This window comes from Octodon degus, unplaced genomic scaffold (genome assembly GCF_000260255.1).
Source record: "Octodon degus isolate 3935 unplaced genomic scaffold, OctDeg1.0 scaffold00072, whole genome shotgun sequence".
NCBI lineage: Eukaryota > Metazoa > Chordata > Mammalia > Rodentia > Octodontidae > Octodon > Octodon degus.
The window spans coordinates 1,928,186-1,947,260 of NW_004524648.1; the positions used below are offsets into that span (position 1 = coordinate 1,928,186).

At 50.8% G+C, this 19,075-nt stretch overlaps 1 protein-coding gene across 3 annotated transcripts in view; it reads left to right on the forward strand.

The window, feature by feature from the left end:
* The window catches only part of Myo1c (myosin IC), a 25,863-nt gene extending 9,244 nt beyond the window's left edge, over window positions 1-16,619 (forward strand). For all 3 annotated transcript variants that reach the window (XM_004635354.3, XM_004635353.2, XM_004635352.2), the window contains exons 6-32: window positions 1,073-1,252; window positions 1,335-1,433; window positions 2,560-2,673; window positions 2,822-2,893; window positions 3,508-3,627; window positions 3,737-3,819; window positions 4,039-4,144; window positions 4,241-4,321; window positions 4,590-4,681; window positions 7,468-7,562; window positions 7,637-7,683; window positions 7,798-7,878; window positions 11,404-11,509; window positions 11,597-11,714; window positions 12,429-12,542; window positions 12,618-12,694; window positions 13,140-13,208; window positions 13,313-13,397; window positions 13,492-13,651; window positions 13,858-13,941; window positions 14,633-14,726; window positions 14,811-14,866; window positions 15,007-15,142; window positions 15,221-15,291; window positions 15,372-15,469; window positions 15,586-15,685; window positions 16,218-16,619. In XM_004635354.3, the coding sequence (XP_004635411.1) occupies window positions 1,073-1,252; window positions 1,335-1,433; window positions 2,560-2,673; window positions 2,822-2,893; window positions 3,508-3,627; window positions 3,737-3,819; window positions 4,039-4,144; window positions 4,241-4,321; window positions 4,590-4,681; window positions 7,468-7,562; window positions 7,637-7,683; window positions 7,798-7,878; window positions 11,404-11,509; window positions 11,597-11,714; window positions 12,429-12,542; window positions 12,618-12,694; window positions 13,140-13,208; window positions 13,313-13,397; window positions 13,492-13,651; window positions 13,858-13,941; window positions 14,633-14,726; window positions 14,811-14,866; window positions 15,007-15,142; window positions 15,221-15,291; window positions 15,372-15,469; window positions 15,586-15,685; window positions 16,218-16,244 (2,565 nt within the window). In that variant the 3' untranslated portion in view covers window positions 16,245-16,619. The remainder of the gene's footprint in view (window positions 1-1,072; window positions 1,253-1,334; window positions 1,434-2,559; window positions 2,674-2,821; window positions 2,894-3,507; window positions 3,628-3,736; window positions 3,820-4,038; window positions 4,145-4,240; window positions 4,322-4,589; window positions 4,682-7,467; window positions 7,563-7,636; window positions 7,684-7,797; window positions 7,879-11,403; window positions 11,510-11,596; window positions 11,715-12,428; window positions 12,543-12,617; window positions 12,695-13,139; window positions 13,209-13,312; window positions 13,398-13,491; window positions 13,652-13,857; window positions 13,942-14,632; window positions 14,727-14,810; window positions 14,867-15,006; window positions 15,143-15,220; window positions 15,292-15,371; window positions 15,470-15,585; window positions 15,686-16,217) is intronic.
* The last annotated feature ends 2,456 nt before the right edge of the window (window positions 16,620-19,075 follow it).

Here is a 19,075-nt window from a genome sequence, read left to right on the forward strand (position 1 = left end):
AATTTTTTTTTTTGTGTGTGTGTGGAACCAGGGATTGAACTCAGGCCCTTGCACTTGCCAGGCAATCACTTATTCTACTGAGCCATCTCCCTGGCCCCAGCAGTTGCAATTTTAGATATAGCAGATAAATTAGGTCTCATTGAGCAGTGGCATTGTAGTAAAGGCTGGACAGATTGGGCATGGAGCAGGAGAAATAATGGAGGAAGGAGTCCACACAGTCAGGACAAGTGCAGTGGGAGGGTACTGGTGTGTTTGACCTGGCAAGGCCAGATGGCAAGAGGAAAAAGTAGGGACAAGGAATAGGAAGGGACCTGCCAGATGGTGCAGGTCCTTTACAAGTTGTTTAGGTGTTTTGTTTTGTTTTTTTTTTTTTTTGGTTTGCTTTTACAATGCTAGAGATTGATTTCAGAGCCTCACGCATGCTTAGTATAAGCTGAGCCACTGAGCTACATTCTAGCCCTGCAAGAATTTGTTTTTAGCTTTGAGTGGAAGAGGGTTATCAGAGCATTTTGAGTAGAAGTCTGTCATGATCCAGCTTTCCTATTAAAAAGGTCATTCTGTCTGCTTTGTTGGAAATACATTGTAAGGAAACCAAGCCAAGCAGGGAAACCGGTTAGGAGGCTGATGTAATAATGTAGGTGACAAGATGACAGTAGCTTAGACCAGTGTGGCTATAGTGGAGTTGGTAAGCAGTTTGGAAGGCTAAGGCAGCAGAATTAGATGTTTGGATGTAGTAAATAGAAGAAAAAGAGGTTTGAGAGGACCACAATCTTTTTGGCCTAAACAACTATTGGGAAAACACAAATAGGAGTTCATTTGAACAGGGGGAGATAAGGAGTTTAATGTCAGACCTGTTGATTCAAGATGCTTGTCAGGCTTCCAAATTGAGCTGCCACATAAGTAGAATCTGTTTGTTTCTTAGATGAAAAAACTGAGGACAGGGTGGTATTGTGCTGAGCCCCAAAACACAGCTGATGCCAGAGCTGGCACAAGAGGCCAGGCCTGCAAGGAACGAGGGGCAGATGGACTCTGTTCTCCAGTTCTCTGACTGATCCATATTTTCTGACCACAGGGCGCCCCCGTGGGTGGCCACATCCTCAGTTACCTTCTGGAGAAGTCCCGAGTAGTACACCAGAATCACGGGGAGCGGAACTTCCACATCTTCTACCAGCTGCTGGAGGGGGGTGAGGAGGAGACCCTGCGTAGGCTGGGCTTGGAACGGAACCCCCAGAGCTACTTGTACCTGATAAAGGTGAGTGGCTGGTAGGCAACCACAGGTGCCACCCAGGAGGCACAGTGCCAGAACTGGCAACCCAGCTATGCCCTTTCTCCAGGGCCAGTGTGCCAAAGTCTCCTCCATCAATGACAAGAATGACTGGAAGGTTGTGAGGAAGGCGCTGACAGTCATTGACTTCACAGAGGATGAAGTAGAGGTAAGGATTTTTCTGGGGCCCTTCCTTTTCTGTCAGATCCCAAGATCACCTAGTTTCATTACTTTTTGGTAGTTTTTTGAATTGAACCCAAGGCCTTCTCATTGAGCTATATCCTAGCCCTTTTTATTTTTTAATTTGGGATGATCTCACTAAGTCATTCAATTGCCCAGGCTGATCTTGAATTTGTGATTCTCCTGTCTCAGCCTCCCAGAGTGCAGAAATATAGGCAACACCACTGTGTCTGGCTACCTTTTATTTTTTTATTTTTATTTATTTATTTATTTATTTATTTTGTGTCTGTGTGTGGCCAGCTCAGCCCACCAGGGGGCGGGGCTGGCTGGCATGTGGTGCTGGGGGATTGAACCGTGGTCCCTGTGCTTGGCTTAGCTTGTTCTAAGTAGGTGCTTTAGACCACTGAGCCATCTCACCAGCCCCTACCTTTTACTTTTGAAAGCCATTTCTGGGGGTCTTGTGGTTTAGCTCAGTTGTTTAAAGTGCCTGTTTGGGCAAAATCAGTCAGGCCCTGGGGACCACAGTTCAATCCCCAGCTCCACATGCTACATCAGACACGCTCTTAAGGCAGCCTGAGACAGCAAAAAAAAAAAAAAAAAAAAAAATCCTTCTCAATTTTTAGGGCCTAAGGGGCTGGGAAGATGGCTCAGTAGAATAAGCGCTTCCCTGGCAAGTGCAAGGGCCTGAGTTCAATCCCTGGTTCCGCAAAAACAAAAAACAACATCAATTTTTAGGGCCAGCCAAATAGCTTAACAGATTAAAATGCCTGCTTAGGCAGATGCAGTGGCCAGAGTTCAATCCCTGGCGTGCCATGCTGGCCCTGCCCCTAGGTCACACTGAGACAGGTGTTTGAGACTAAGCATGGTGGCACATGCCTGTAATCCCAACTCTTGGGAGGCTGAATACAGGCAGATCACTACAAGTCCAATCTATGTAGTGAGACCCTGTACACTGTACAAAAAAAAAAAAAAAAAATTTCTACTTCAACCCCTTTTCTCCTCCCAAACACATTTCTACCTATTCCCTGCACCATTGGCCTCCACCTACTAGTTGCCCTCATGGGGTTCCCTCTACCACCCTGGAACTGCCACCTGTTCTCTGGCTGCTTCCCCAGGAGCTGCTGAGCGTTGTGGCCAGTGTCTTGCATCTGGGGAACATCCACTTTGCTGCTGATGAGGAGAGCAATGCCCAGGTCACCACTGAGAACCAGCTCAAATATCTGACCAGGGTGAGTGCAAAGGACAAGGAAGGGACATCTGGGGCAAGAGTGAAAGCACTCTGGGGCCGGGGAGATGGCTCAGTGGAGTAAGCGCTTCCCTGGCAAGCGCAAGGGCCTGTGAAAGCACTCTTACCAAGCCCTTCCCCACTCTTGGCAGCTCCTTGGTGTGGAAGGCTCAACTTTGAGGGAAGCACTGACACACCGGAAGATCATCGCCAAGGGAGAAGAGGTGAGGCTAAAGCTTTGCCACAGGCCAGGGAGGTTCAGGAAGTCTGAGGTGACTCCCACTGTCAGTCCTCCTTCCCTACTCTGCTCAGTGGCCCTTTCAGCAGCATTAGAGGGACATAAGACAGGTGGCTCGGGGAAACACAATGACCTCACTAAGGTCACACAAGAGGAGTCAGACTCCCGCCTCCAGGAATGAGCATCTTACTCCTATGCATCTTAGCACTGGTGTGGCTACTCTGTCCTCGGCAAACCAGCATCACCAACACTGTCCAACCACCAGGCTCACTGGAGCTCAAAGATGAGGATAGGACCAGCAAGTTAATTCAGCGGACTAAGCGCCTGCTTAGACAAGCGCAGGGACCAGGGTTCAGTTCCCTGGTGCACTGAGCCAGCCTCCAAGACTGGGGGTGGTGGCTCATGCCTGTAATCCCAGCATTTGGGAGGCTGAAAGCAGGAGGATCACTACGAGTCTGAGCTGCATAGTGAGACCCTGTACCAAATACATTTAAAAAAAAAAAAAAGAATCAGAGCATCCTGGTCCTCTGTCTAAGTCCGTAGGGGCAGTGGGATGGAGGAGTCCTGTAGCACACATCTCTTCATCTCACTACATAACAGCTCTTGAGCCCACTGAACCTGGAACAGGCAGCATATGCGCGGGATGCTCTTGCTAAAGCCGTGTACAGCCGCACCTTTACCTGGTTGGTTGAGAAGATCAACAGGTCACTGGCTTCTAAGGTAAGCACTTGGTCCATGCTGCTTCTATGGCTGGCCAGGAGGATGGTCAGAGAGACCTGGGACAGGGAGCTGGGATCACAAGCCCTTGAACTCATCCCCCTTGTTCCAGGACGCTGAGAGCCCCAGCTGGCGGAGCACCACAGTTCTTGGGCTCCTAGACATTTATGGCTTCGAGGTATTTCAGCATAACAGGTCAGTGCCACCTTTAGCCCTTGTTAACCTGTCCTTTTGTCTTTCTGTCTCAGTCCGTCATGGTCCTCATCCCTGTCATTCCTGCCTGATAATTCTCCCAGCCACCCTCAACTCCTATTCTGTCTCTTAACTCAGATGCCTAGGACCCTGTCCATGTCCTTTCTCCACCCACAAACTTGTGTCCCTGGTGCTATTGAGGGTTCTTTTGTTTACTTGTAGCTTCGAGCAGTTTTGCATCAACTACTGCAATGAGAAACTACAGCAGTTGTTCATTGAGCTGACACTCAAGTCGGAACAAGAGGAGTATGAGGCAGAGGGCATTGCGGTGCGTGCGAGCCTGGAGTGCCCTGTACACAGTGGGAAGCCAGGCATCGGGGCTCCCAGGAGAGGTACAAGATGCTCTCCTCCTCTTTCCCTGCAGTGGGAGCCTGTCCAGTATTTCAACAACAAGATCATCTGTGACTTGGTGGAGGAGAAATTCAAGGGCATCATCTCCATCTTGGTGAGTCCTCTGCTTCTCCAGACATCATTTGCCCCCGGCTGGGGGGCTGTCCTCTCCTTGCCTATCTTTCTGCAGGCCACTCCATAGCAGGTGTGAGTATAGGGCTGGCCAGGGTGGAGCTGCCCAGTCTCTGAAAACTTCCTGTAGGGCTCTCTGTGCTCTGTCCTCCTTTCCCTGTGTCTGTGCTCCCCCTCATGGTGCCTCAGAAGCTTCTTTGCTCTCCAGCTTCTCCCCAAACACATCCCTCACCCTGTACCCTGCCACCCAGGATGAGGAGTGCCTGCGCCCTGGGGAGGCCACAGACCTGACCTTCCTGGAGAAGCTGGAGGACACTGTCAAGCACCATCCACACTTCCTGACGTGAGTGGGGCTACTGGGCTGCTGATGTGAGAGCTTGCTAGGGCCAGAGCCTGTGGAAGGTTGGGCTCTGTCCACATAGGCATATGGCTGGGGTGTAGCTCAAAGGTAGTAGAGCACATGTCTACCATGCACAAGGCCCTGGGTTCTACTCCTGGTCCCTAAACAACAAGAAAAAGAACCAACCACAAGAGATTTCCAGGGAAAGTACTAAAGTTGGGGACAGCTGCACTAAACTACTGGTCTTGCAGGATGGCTTCCTCTCTATTCTTTGATGTTGAAACTTGGCTAAAATTCTTTTTTCCTTTTTTTCTTCTTTACTTCGAGATTGCCTTTTATGTAAGGAATCTCCAGGGGCCGGGGAGATGGCTCAGTAGGATAAGCGCTTGACTGGCAAACGCAAGGATCTAAATTCAATCCCTGGTTCTGCCAAAAAAAAAAAAAAAAGGAATCTCCAGAATGTAAAGGGGTAGAAAAAGAAACCAGCACCTTTGTCCCAACTAGTTCTGTGTAGTTTATATACATTATCTTCTAACCCACAGCCACCCTTTTTGTGGTACTGGGGATTGAACCCTGCCCCTTTGACACTAAGCTACAACCCCCAGCCTTTTTTTTTTTTTTTAATTGGTACAGGGTCTCACTATGCAGCTCAGGTTCGCAGTGATCCTCCTGTTTTCAGCCTCCACAGTGCTGGGATTATAGGCCTGTGCCGCTATGACCAGTCTTGGTGTCAGGCTCAGTGTGGCCTGGGGGTGGGGCCAGTGCAGCATGTGTTGCGAGATCAAACCCAGGCACCCCGGCCCCATGTATTTTTATTTTGAGACAAAGTCTTGCTATCTCACTATGGCGCTCAAACTTATGATATTCTTGCCTCAGCCCCCTAGAGTGTTGGAATTACGGGTGTGTACCACTGTGCCTGGTCCCACAGCCACCCTTTAAGGAGCTGGAGATTTTTTGTTTTTTGGGTTTTTTTGCAGAACCAGGGATTGAACTCAGGATGTTGCGCTTGCCAGGCAATGGGGTTTTTTTTAGGGAAAAGTCTACAGAGTGTTCATGGTCTCACTGCTAGATTGGACTCGGAGTGATCTGCCTATTTACAGCCTCCCAAGAGCTGGAATTACAGGTGTGCACACCACGCCTGGTCTCAATCACCTCGCAACTGTGCCCTGGGGGTGGGACAGCATGCCAGGGATTAAACCCCAGCCCCTGCACACTGCTGAAGCAGGCGCTTTAATCTATCTGGCCGCCCCTGTCTTCCCCATCTTGCTGAGACTCAGAAAAGTGAAGTCATTTGCCCAAGGTTATTAACATCTAGAGCGCAAAGCTGGGACTCAGCCCCAGGATTGTCAAATGCCAAAGCCCTGAGCATTTTTTTGCTTAATATATTTAAAAACTTGTTTCTGATTATAAAAATAATATTGCTCATTAAAGAAAAGTTGGAATGTGAGCAAAAGCCTCTTCCAACCCTCTCACCCAGAGGTCATCATTGTTAACAATTCCAGGCATTTCCTTCCTGCCTTTTTCTATACATTTTTTTCATAGTTGAGGGTTTATTGTATATAAGGCTCAAAGTTATATCCTGAGCATTTTCCTGCATCATCAAGTGAGTACATTACTCAAAACACTTGCAGTGGGTATAACCCACAGACACTCGGGGTTCCCACCCACCCTTTGGGGGCCCCTTGGCCAGCGACAGCCAGGTCTAGGTTTCTGCTAGAACAAGACTGGAAGAAAAAAAAAAAAAATAGTAACAGAATTGATATCTTTGTGCCTTAAATTTGTGTGTGTGTCTCTGGTTAGTCACTTGGAGCAGTTTTGGGGTTTTTTGTTATAGTCATTGGCTGTTTATTTTGTTGTGCTAGATGTTGAATCCACGGGGCTGGGGAGATGGCTCAGTGGGTGCAAGGGTCTGAGTTCAATCTCCAGTTCTGCAAAAAAAAAAAAAAAAGATATTGAGGGGCCGGGGAGATGGCTCAGTGGAATAAGCACTTCCCTGGCAAGCACAAGGGCCTGAGTTCAATCCCCGGTTCCGCAAAAAAAAAAAAAAAAAGATATTGAATCCAGGGCCTCCACATGCAGACAAGTATGCTGCCACTGAGCTACACCCCAACCCTAGAATAGTTCTTTTTTTTTTTTTTTTTTTTTTTTTTTTTGCAGAATGGGGGATTGAACTCAGGCTGTTGTGCTTGCCAGGCAAGCGCTTATTCTACTGAGCCATCTCCCCGGCCCCCCTGGAATAGTTCTTAAAAGGACCAAATGGGCTAACCATTATAAACATGCTTCAAGGTTAAGTAATCTATTGGAGTGGATTCTGTTCTGAAAATGTAGTGCACAGCTCAGTCTCAGTAGTCACGAGCTGTCATGTAGCAGTGAGAGTGGCCCTGACAGGGTATGCCTGGTAGTCTGGAAGCATAGGTCCAAGTCCTTCCTAGATCTAGCACCGTGTGACCCAGAGCAAGACCATCCATTTTTCTTTTTTTTTATGTATTTGACACAGGGTCTCACTATGCAGCTCAAACTCAGGGATCGCACCCTGGTCCCTGAGCTTGCCTAAGCAGGCACTTAGTCCCCTGAGCTATCTTGCTGGCCCTGCCATCCACTTTTCTGAGCCTTGATGGATCTCCATGCAGGAACTGATTGTCCTGCCGTGTCTGCCACATGACACTTGGGGCAGCCTGGGCTATTTCTGCCCCTTAAAGGTTGGCTGGTTCCTGCCCTCGAGGTCTCTTTGGCAGGCAGGGATACATCTCAGGTCAGAGTCAGTAGCTTCCTGTCCTTGTCACCCCCAGACACAAGCTGGCTGACCAACGGACCAGGAAATCTCTAGGTCGTGGGGAGTTTCGTCTTCTGCACTATGCTGGGGAGGTGACCTACAATGTGGCAGGTGAGGATCCTGAGTTTGGAGCCCAGTGCGGGCAGGGAGAGGGTTTTCCCTCTCTCACCTGTTCTTTCTCTCAGGCTTCCTGGATAAAAATAATGACCTTCTCTTCCGGAACCTGAAGGAGGTGAGTACGCCAAGAGGGTGGGATATTAGGAGGCACCTGTCCATATGCACCTCTGCTCAGGAATCTGACCTGCTGCTCTGTGGTCCCATCCTGACCCCTGTACTCCCCTCACAGACCATGTGCAGCTCAAAGAATCCCATCATGAGCCAGTGCTTTGACCGAAGTGAGCTCAGTGACAAGAAGCGGCCAGAGACGGTGCGGAGGTTGTGGGATCCAGTGGGAATGGGGGGTGTCTGAGCGTGGAGAAGCAGCGTGTGGGCCTGGGAGTTGGCAGTGTGAGGTGAGCACAAGCATTTATTGGTGTCTGTGTGCACATCTCTGTGTGTCCGTAGGAAGTTGCTTTTGAGGAGCATTTTTGTCTTTTTGCAAGTATGCACTTGTGTGTCTGCCTGCCACTTAAGTGTGTGGACCCATGTGTGTGTCCTTGCAACTGGGGACATCTGTGTGTACACCCATCTGTATCGGTGCTTGTGTGTGTTCACCTATTCGCCAAAAAAAAACAACCAAAAGGGGGCTGGGGAGATGGCTCAGTAGAATAAGTCTTCCCTGGCAAGTGCAAGGGCTTGTGTTCAATCCCCAGTGTCTCAGGAAAGACAACATGTACTCTCATAGGATACTTTGGACACCCGAATGGCAAATTGCCTGAAGGAGGGGGAGGGATGAGGGATGCCAGAAGGCTCCCTGGAAGATGGAGACTTTGAGATAACTTGCATGAGTAAGTGCTTTTTGGCCCTGTGAGGGCACTATAGGCTGCAAGAAGACCTGGTGCAGATACAGAGACCAAAAAAGTTTATGAGGCTGGCAGAGAGCCAAGTCAAGGGGCTGGGAGAGGGAGATGTGGCCAGCAGTGCCAGATGCAAGGAGAGCTAGGAGCTGAGATGTTACTGCTGGATGTGGCAAGGGAGGGTCAGGGTGGCCCCAGGTCCCAGGGGAGGTCAGTAGGGAGGTAGAAGCCAGAGTGCCACAGCTGAGACATGCTTAGAGGAAAGGCACAGAGGCATGGATTATGTACCCTGGAACCCTGTCTGCCTCTGCTGCTTTCTACCACATCCTCAGCCTGCACCTCTTCCTGGCCTCAGTGTCTCTCCACTCAGGATACTTGCATACTCTGTCCTGCCCAAGCCGCTCCAGGAAGCCCACAAATTAATGTGTCCAGTGATCTCCCCTGTGTGGGCCTTTGGTTGCCAGCCCCCAGGTTCCATCCTTTTCCATGACTAACTCAGGATAGGGATCCTCCTCTGCCCCATCCTGCAGGCTAGTAACCTAGGTGCATCACCCTGGTTCTTCACTGTCCCTATCCAGCTGCTCGCTGGACTTTGCTTGTCTGTTGCCTAAGTACTTCTCAGCTTCTTTTCCTGTGCCCCTTCCCCGTAACCATTTCTCTAGGTCAGGCTTGCCAGTTCTGAGCTGCCAGTCTGTTCTGCTTGATCCACCTGCCACACATCTATAGAGATATTGAAAAATGCATTTTTTTTCTGTCACTCCCTCATTCCAAGTCATTTTTTAGTTTGCTATTTCAACTTCAGGATAAAATACAGTCTCCCTAGCATGATCTCCCATAGTACCATCTCTACCCGTCTCTCAACCCCACTCTTATACATTTTTTTTTTTTTAGAGGTTGAACTCAGGAGTGCTGAGCTACATCCTCAGCCCTTTGTATTTTTTGAGACAAGGTCTTGCTGTGTAGCCCAGACTGGCCTTGACTTTGCTTATAATTCTCTGGCCTCAGCCTCTGGCCTCAGCCTTCTGAATAACTTGGACTACTCTGATACCACCTCTGGATTCATGCCTCTTTTCTTTTTCTTTTTTTTTTTTTTTTAGTACAGGGTCTCACTACACAGATTGGACTCGTAGTGATCCTCCTGTTTTCAGCTGCCAACTGCTGGGATTATAGGCACACGCCACCATGCCCAGTCTCAGTTGCCATCTCAGCATACTCTGGGAGTGGGGCTGATACGGCCTGCCAGGGATCAAGCCCTGGTCTCTGCATTTGCCTAAGAAGGTGCTTTAATCTCCTGAGCTATCTGGCTGGCCCCTTTTTTGTCTCCTCCCCCCCCCCTTAATTTTTTTTCCCCCTTTTTTTGTCTTTTTGAGACAGTTCAGGCTGTCTTTGAGCTCACTTTGTAGCCCAGGCTGGTCTTTTTATTTTATTTTATTTTTAGGGAAGGTCTACAGGGTATGCATGGTCTCACTACCAGATCGGGCTCATAGTGATCCACCTGTTTACAGCCTCCCAAGAGCTGGGATTACAGGTGTGTGCCACCATGCCCAGTCTCAATTGCTGTCTCAGTGCGCCCCGGGGGGGCGGGGGGGGCTGGCACGGCAGGCCCAGGGATTGAATCTCTGGCCCCTGTGCCTGCTTGTAGGCGCTTTAATCCACTGAGCTATTTGCCTGGCTTTGCCCAGGCTGGTCTTACAACTCAACAATCCTTCCTGCCTTAGCCTTCCAAGTGCTGGGATCACAGGCATGCAACACTGTACCTAGCTCACACCTCACATTTTCACTCACCAGTTGGTGGAACTGGGGATTGAACTCAGGCCTTGCGCTTGCCTGGGAAGCACTTATTCTACTGAGCTGTCTCCCCAGCCCCGAGCAGTTGAGTTCTTGCGTGCAAGTAGCTCCCTACATATGTCAAACCTTTGCTCATGCTGTCCCCTCCACTTGGACGCCCTTTAGCTCCTCTCTTCCTTCTAGCCACCTTCTAGATGACCTTTAAACCTTTTTTGGTATTTAGGGTATGGTCTATGGTGTGTTCAGGGTCTCACTACTAGATTGGACTCATAGTGATCCACCTGAGAGATAGCTTTTACAGCCTCTCAAAAGCTGGGATTATAGGCATGGGACACCACACCCAGTCTCAATTGCTGTCTCAGCAGGCCCGGCAGGCTGAGGGATCGAACCCCCAGCCCCTGCATCTTCTTGTAGGCACTTTAATCTGCTGAGCTATTTGGCCAACCCAGAATCTGCTTTCATAACTCTGAGATCCTCAAAGGCCCTGCAGAGTAGTATACAGAGATTGTGAAGAGAGAAAAGTTTATTTAGCTCATGGTTTGTGAAAGTTTCAATCTATAATGAGCAGGGTCCAAGGCCAGGTGGCAGGGCGGAGGGGCAACAGTTCATGGCGGCAGAAGACATGCAAAGGACCAAGAGCAAAGGGAAGCAGCAAGCCTCTTTCCTCCCTCATGTGTTCAGGCTGCCCACTAACTAGGGTGGGTCCCAATCCCAACACTAGATAGCGAACCAATCCAAAATCTAGATTTGGCCACCTCTGTAAAAGCCCCTCCCATCGGGGCCGGGAAGTTGGCTCAGTAGAATAAGTGCTTCTCTGGCAAGCGCAAGGGCCTGAGTTTAATCCCCGGTTCTGCAAAAAAAAAAAAAGAAAAGAAAAAGAAAAGCCCCTCCCATGACCACATGAGGTTTTGGGGAAGGATTCAGATATAAACCATAACATCTAGCAATGTAACCCCAAAGTGGAGGGAGAGGGTTGCTAGATACAGTGAGAAGGTTTCTAGGGGAGCTGAGCAGGATTTTTAGGCTAGAGAGGTTCATGAACTGGAGTTTCTAGCTCAACCGGAGGGACATAGTCTCCTCTACTGTAAGGGGAGGGGGCAGTATGGACCAAGCCGAGGGGATGACTGCAGGGGACAATAGCTCTGAGGTGGTGCATTGCAGGGGTCAGGCCAGCTCAGGCCAAACTTCAATTCTTCCTGGACTCACAGGTTGCCACCCAGTTCAAGATGAGTCTCCTGCAACTGGTAGAGATCCTGAAATCTAAGGAGCCCGCCTACATCCGCTGCATCAAGCCTAATGATGCGAAACAGCCAGGTAAGGCCCCACCCATGCCACAGGGCTGCTGAGACTGAGCCACCTGTCCCTGAAAGCCTGCTGACTGCACTGTTACCCTTCTCCCAGGTCGCTTTGATGAGGTGCTGATCCGGCACCAGGTGAAGTACCTGGGGCTGATGGAGAACCTGCGTGTGCGCAGAGCCGGCTTCGCCTATCGCCGAAAATATGAGGCTTTTCTGCAGAGGTGGGGTGTCCCAGCAGAAGCCAGGGGAAGGGAGAGACATGGGAGCTTCCTGAGTCCCGTGAGGGAGGGAGGCCTTCACATCCTCATGGAAGATAAGACAACACGAGTCTGAGCTGCTGTGGGACCTGCACCAGGGACCTCTTCCCATGGCAGGCCTAAAGTCAGCCTTGAGAGAGAACACCAAGCTCTCCCAGGCCCTGCCCTCCCAGAGCAGCTCTCCCTCCAGAGACAGATGGTAGCACGCAAGAGGGGGGCAGAGTTTCTTAGAAACTTAAAGAGGATATAGCAGTTCAGTGATGATTATGAGTTGCAGGGCTGGGGAGTCACTTAGGTTGTGAATTCCATCTCTGTCACTTTGTGTCCCTTGGCCTTAGGCAGATGGTAATACTTAGAGATCCTCATCTTTAAAATGGGACTCTGCTAGACATGGTAGCACACATCTGTATTCCCAGCACTTTGGAGGCTGAGGCAGGGGGATCCCTGAGTTCCAGGTAACTGTTGGCTACATAGTGAGTTCAAGACTAGCCTAACCTGCACAGTAAGACCTTGTCCCCTTGTCTCAAAATAAAGTAAAGTAAGACCCTGCAGGTCGTCTCTGAGTTGTGAACAAGGCAGTGAGAGCACCCAGAAGGTTCCTAGGGAATATTGATGGGGCCTCTCAAGAAGGACGTGGGCTGGGGGATGGCTAGATGCTTCCATTCTTCTCTGTCCCAGATACAAGTCACTTTGCCCAGAGACTTGGCCCACATGGGCAGGACGGCCCCAAGATGGGGTGGCTGTGCTCGTCAGGCACCTTGGCTACAAGCCCGAAGAGTACAAGATGGGCAGGTAAGGGTGCCCTTGCCTGGTGTCTGTGGGACCCAGCTAGTGACAGCAGGGGTCTGATCGCTGCTCCCTTCTCAGGACCAAGATCTTCATCCGCTTCCCCAAAACGCTGTTTGCCACAGAGGATGCCCTGGAGGTCCGGCGGCAGAGCCTGGGTGAGGACGAGGCCCACCCTTCAGTCCCATTGGGCTCCATTCTGGAGAACAGGGAAAAAGTCATCAGTCTGGCTTCCTTCCCCAGGAATTCTGCCCACCCCTGCCACCCTCGTGGCTCTTTGGAGCCTGCCATCCAGCCTGGACACAAACCCTGTGCATAAGGCTGGGCATGGTGGTGCATGCCTTTATTCTCAGGGCTTGGGAGGCTAAAGCAGGAGGGTCACTGTGAGGCGGAGGCCAGCCTGAACTACACAGTGAGACCTTGACTCAAAACACCACGCATATTCCCCATGCATTTGCTCACCCTCGTGTTCTCTCCCCGACTCATTTGTCTTCTCATGTAGTAGCTAGTTCAGCCACTTTGTCATTCACTGTATTCACTGGGCTGTGACAGTGCTGAGCTCCCAGCTGGTGGCCCTGAGCAGCTAATTGACTTTCTCCACAGCCACGAAGATCCAGGCTGCCTGGAGGGGCTTTCACTGGCGGCAGAAGTTCCTCAGGGTGAAGCAATCAGGTTTGGGGCTCTGGGCTCCAGGGTGTCTGGAGGGGCAGGGCCTGGGACTAGAAGGAAGCCTCCATGGTGAGGAGGTGCAAGTCAGCCATCTGTGGTCTCCACAGCCATCTGTATCCAGTCTTGGTGGCGTGGAACACTGGGCAGGAGGAAGGCAGCCAAGAGGAAGTGGGCAGCACACACCATCCATCGGTGAGAGTGGGATGCCAGGGCGGCCACAGAGCAAAGTGTGTAGAGGGTCCATTACCAGATCCTCACTCCGACCTTGTCTGGCCCCCAATTCCAGGTTTATCCATGGCTTCATCCTGCGACACACACCCCGTTGCCCTGAGAATGCCTTCTTCCTAGACCATGTGCGCACCACTTTTCTGCTTAATCTTCGGCGGCAGCTGCCCCGAAATGTCCTGGACACCTCCTGGCCTACACCCCCACCTGCCCTGCGTGAGGTCTGTGTGCCCTCCTTGCTGGGTCAGCCATTGAAGGGCTCATGGCAGAGGGGAAGTAGAGCTGGGCCATGAGGAATGAGTTCTTTGGAGAGAACCTAGAAGGGCTGTCCGGGTTGAGAAGTTGCTGATACAGAGGCCTGGTGGTGATGTTGGGTGTGAGGGACACTAGGCTGGGTAGGTCCTCTGACCTTGCTTTCCCTTCCCAGGCCTCAGAGCTTCTTCGAGAGCTGTGCATGAAGAACATGGTGTGGAAATACTGCCGGAGCATCAGCCCAGAATGGAAGCAGCAGGTGTGGGGAACGGACGGAAGCGAAGACCAGGAAGTGGGGTGTGGAGGAGTAGCCAGCCTGCGATGGTGCTGGGCTCTGAAAGCATTTGATCCCTGATTTGCCCAGTCCCCCCTGGGCCTCATGTAGGCAGTGAGGCTGGAATAGATTATGGGTGGTGAATAGGGCTTATTTTGTGAGGCACCTTGATTGGTAGAGGTTGCCCAGAGCCCCATGTTGTAAGGGTTTTAGCTTCATTCTCAAATATGGATAATATCTGCCATTATAATAGACGCAGATTGATTGGTAATGTGCTCTGTATTTGCCAGCACAGTGTTGGATGGTGAGAAAGGACCCACCAGACTCAGATGACATGTAGTAGCTTAGAGTACTTGCAGTCAGTCACCTATAAAATTCAAAGTGGGGCTAAGTCTCAGAGGCTTCAAGGTGTGATAGGGAATCATGTTGGAGAGTCATTCCCAAAGTTTGGCCTGGAACCTGTTGCTCTCATGACCCCTCTGGAAAGCTTTCTGCCTTTGTTGCTGGAGAAAGGAGTGAGGAAGGGAAGGGGCTGGTGGAAGTGTTGGCAGCAGGGCTTGCCCTCCTGGTACTGAGATCATGGAACAGGTAAGAGAGGCTGGGTTCCTAGGACTGGGGCTGCCATCTTCATGATCAGTACTCTGTGACACCTCCTCACTCCCCTTTGTCTCTTCAGCTGCAACAAAAAGCTGTGGCCAGTGAGATCTTCAAGGGCAAGAAGGATAATTATCCTCAAAGTGTCCCCAGGCTCTTTATCAGCACACGGCTTGGTGAGCCCCTGACTGTCCAGTCCGCAATGCTTCCATCACCATCACTATTTCCCCTTTTCTGAATCTCCCTAATCTGGGTTGCAGGCACAGATGAGATCAGTCCCAAGGTGCTGCAGGCTCTAGGCTCTGAGCCCATCCAGGTGAGAGCCCACCTATAGCCCCTCGTCGGGCACAGGTCTGCTGTCCCCAGCCTACAAGGGTATAAGATCAGGACACAGGCAGAGGCTGAGGAGGGGACCCCTCAGCCCCTCTCTGCCCATCACAATGCCTCTGTCTCCAGTATGCTGTGCCAGTGGTAAAATACGACCGCAAGGGCTACAAGCCTCGCTCCCGGCAACTTCTCCTCACACCCAGCGCTGTAGTCATCGTGGAGGATGCCAAAGTCAAACAGAGGATTGATTACGCCAACCTGACCGGTCAGACAGAGCCCAGGGTTGCTTAAGGAGGGCCTTTGTGCGGACCATTGATTCCTGACCTCTGCCTTTCCCCCTCAGGTATCTCTGTCAGCAGTTTGAGTGACAGCCTGTTTGTGCTTCATGTGCAACGTGAGGACAATAAGCAGAAGGTACTTCTTGAGGACTCGGGAGGTGGAGGGGATCTGTAGTTGTGGACAGGATTTGACCCTTCCCTTCCTCTGGCCCCCAGGGGGATGTAGTGCTGCAGAGTGACCATGTGATTGAGACACTGACCAAGACTGCTCTCAGTGCCGATCGTGTAAACAACATCAATATCAACCAGGGAAGGTAAGGTGGGTTAGGGCAGTGAGTAGGTCATATGTGTACCTAGGGACAGGGCAGGGACCCACCTTGGACACTGCCTCTATGAAAAAAAAAAAAAAATCCTCTGTGCTTCCCTCCAGCATCACATTTGCAGGGGGCCCTGGCAGGGACGGTGTCATTGACTTTACACCTGGCTCGGAGCTACTCATCACCAAGGCCAAGAATGGGCACCTAGCTGTGGTAAGGCTGGCAGGTAGCACCCTATTTCCCTGCTGCTAGTCTGAGGGCCAGGGTAGAGTCTGATGGCCAGGCTGTCTTTGGCAATGTTTGGCAAAGCCTGGACACTTTGCCCATGGCCTCAATCCAAAGGCTCCCTTATGGGACTGGAAATACAGCTAAGTGGCACAAGTGCTTGCCCGGCAAGCACAAGGTCCTGAGTTCAATTCCCAAAAAAACAAAGGCTACCTTACTACCACTTTCATCCCATTGACCTTCCACAGGGCTGAGAGAGGGTCATTCAAGCCCCATGCTTCAGAGGGTCATAAAGATGACAGCACAGGGATGTGGGGGAGATCCAGGTGATTAGGGGTACACAAGGCAGGAGGAGAGGCCTACTCTGGCCAGGCAGCAGATATTCTTACGGGAGTCAGATCAGTCTCCTGGACCAGGCCACTAGTCTGCTACTGGCTGTCTAACCCGAGTCCATGAAAGACCCAGAGCACCTGATGCCTGCTTCCCACTCACCACTTGGACCTCTCCTCTGCCCCTGCAGGTGGCCCCTCGGCTGAACTCTCGGTGATGAAGGTGCCCGCTGGACCCCTCCCAACTCCTAATGCTTTGCTTGTCCCTTTCCTCCCCTCCCAATTACCAAAGACTCGAGCTTCCAGACAGGGACCCAAGGACACCTCAAAGCCCACCTGTGAACTCCTGTTTCCTGTTCACCCCTCTCTTGGGGGAGGAGCAGGGGCCAGGGAGGTACCCCAGGAATGGGCCAGGCCGGGCCACAGCAATAGGAAAGGTGAGGCCAGAGCATGCCATGCCAGCCTCATCGCTGATGCCAAATATTCGAGAAGGGAATTTTTGCTGAGAATTTTCTCTGACAAGGGGCCAGGGAGATGGCTCAGTGGAATAAGCGCTTCCCTAGCAAGCGCAAGGGTCTGAGTTCAATCCCCGGTTCCGCCAAAAAAAAAAAAAGAGAATTTTCTCTTGACAATTTTTTTTTTTTAATGCTTTATAGGAGACTTTTTTTAAAAAGCCATTTTCTTACCCCCAAAACACATTGGATGTGTTTTCACTGACTCAAACAGGGCAAGGAATGTAGCTGAGAGGTTGTGTGGGCTGGGCTGTGGAGCCTTCTTCCCTGGTCAGGCCATCCTCCTTGCTCCCTTGGCACCTCTGTCTGCCTGCCTGCCTGTGTGTCTCCCCACTTGTATCTTTTGCAGCCCACTCTGACCTCCATCTGGGGGCTGAGACCAACCTTGACTGCCCCTTTCTTCCTGCCTTAAAATGCCCTTTCAGGGCCTGGGAGTGTAGCTCAATGGTAGAGCACGTGCTTAGCATGTGTGAGGTGTTGGATTTAATCCCCAGCACCAAAATAACAAGAGGAAAATGCCCATTGATTATTTTCATCCCAGTCTTGGGGAATTCTGCAGTGGGAAGAAAAGACTTACATCATAGAATTGGGAAGACAGATCATCTAGTATTCTTTGTAGTTACAAAGCCAGGAAAAAAGGGGGGGGGTACAATGGAGTAAAGAGACTCGTCCAAGCTCATACAGCAGGGTTAGGGCAACCTGAGACTATAACCTCTTCGAGCACACTTCACTGCCACTCCCAGGGAAAGGGAGCCCCCAGAGACATGGATCACATCTTAAGTGTACCACTGGCTCCCTGACCAGCAATCACCCTTGGAGGCCAGCAGGTGGAAGAACACTTACTCTCAGTCCTTGCCTTAGGATGACAAACCCCATCCACATACTTAAGACCCAATTCAAGGGTATAGGCCTTTGCTGGCCCCTTTTGACCTGGGATTGTGGGGAAAGGGCCCGCTTTGGGAGGCACTGCAGGAGTATCACCTTTTTCTGCCACTTTCTCTCCATCCCAAAGGGCCCAGGGGTTGCCCAGCTGCCTCTGTGCCTTCTGGAGGTCTCAGCCCACTGCTGGCACTTCTGCAGTCCAGAAAAACACTAAATAAAGCAATATGTGTTTGCCAACATTATGGTCTCCCTGTGATTATTAGGAAAGAAAGAGGGCCCTAGAAGGCAACCAGAGACCTTGTGTTGCAGTTTTTGTCATGGTCTCAAGGGGACGGGCATGGTTGGACAGACTGTAATCTCAGCACTTGGGAGGCAGAGGCAGGAGGGTTGCTTTGAGTTTGAGGCCAGCCTGGGCTACATAATGAGTTCCATCCAGGTCAGCCTGAAATACATAGACCCTGTGTTTTGTTTTGTTTTTAAAGATGACTTCACAAAGCCAGTGCTCAGTGGCTCTGCTTGCTCTTTCTTTGCCTACCAACTGAAGAACTGCTCAATCTTGTCCAGTGCTGTGGGCTGGAAGCAAAGAAACAGCACAGACACCCCTGGTCCTGTTGTGTAGGTCAGTAAGGCAGATGGTGTCACCCAGCTACCAAGGACACTGAGGGGTCAGTGTGCAGGAAGGGCTGTTGTGGGAGTGGGTCTCAGAGGAGCATCTTAATTCTGGTGGAAGTGACAAACCCAAACCAAAATGACTTGGGCAGAAAAGAACATTTGTCAGCAGAAATTTAACATTTGGGGAGGCTTCTTCTTGGTGTTCAGAGGGTACTGTAGGAGCCAGCTGGAAGAGGCTGGCAACTTGGACTTCCTCCGTGATGGCTTCTATCACCAGTACCTTCTCTGGTGAAGTGGCAACAGCCACCAACAGCTCCAAGTTTTTATTCTGCCACTTTGGTGTGAGAGGCAAAAGGAGAACATGCTTGCTTCCCTATAGTTTGAAAGTCTCAGCGAACCAACTGGAATGAAGGGCTTTGCCCTGACACAGGTCACTGTAGCTAGAGAATATTCTGATCAGCCAGATCTCGATCATGTGCCCGTCCCAGAAACCACACCCCACCGCAAAGGCCAAGAGTGGGGATTGAGAATGTACCTCTGATAGAATACTCAAGGCTGTGGGTCTGATCCCCAGCAGCACTGCAAACAGAAAACAAAACTGTTGCTCCACAAGAAAATGAGTGAGCCAGCGTGTGACAGGTTCCTGTGATCCCAGCACTCTGGAAGCCTAAGGCAGGAGGTCCCCAAGTTGGGGTGCAGCCTGAACAATATAGTGACCTAGAGAAATTCTGTCTCAGAATAAAACATTGATGGAGGGCTGTTGCTCAATGAAAAGCTTTGGGTTTAGTACCCAGCACCAAAAACAGTAGTAATAAAAATATACCAACATTTGATATAACCCCCACTGGTCTAAAGCTCCTGCTTAGGCGAGTGTGCAGGGACTGTGGTTCCATCCTCAGCATAACTTGAAGTGCCAGCCCCGCCCCCAGGGTGGGCTGAGCCAGCCACAAAAACAAAACAAAACAAAAACTGATAGGGGCTGGTGAGATGGCTCAGTGGTCTAAAGCACCTACTTGGAACAAGCTTAGCAAAGCACAGGGACC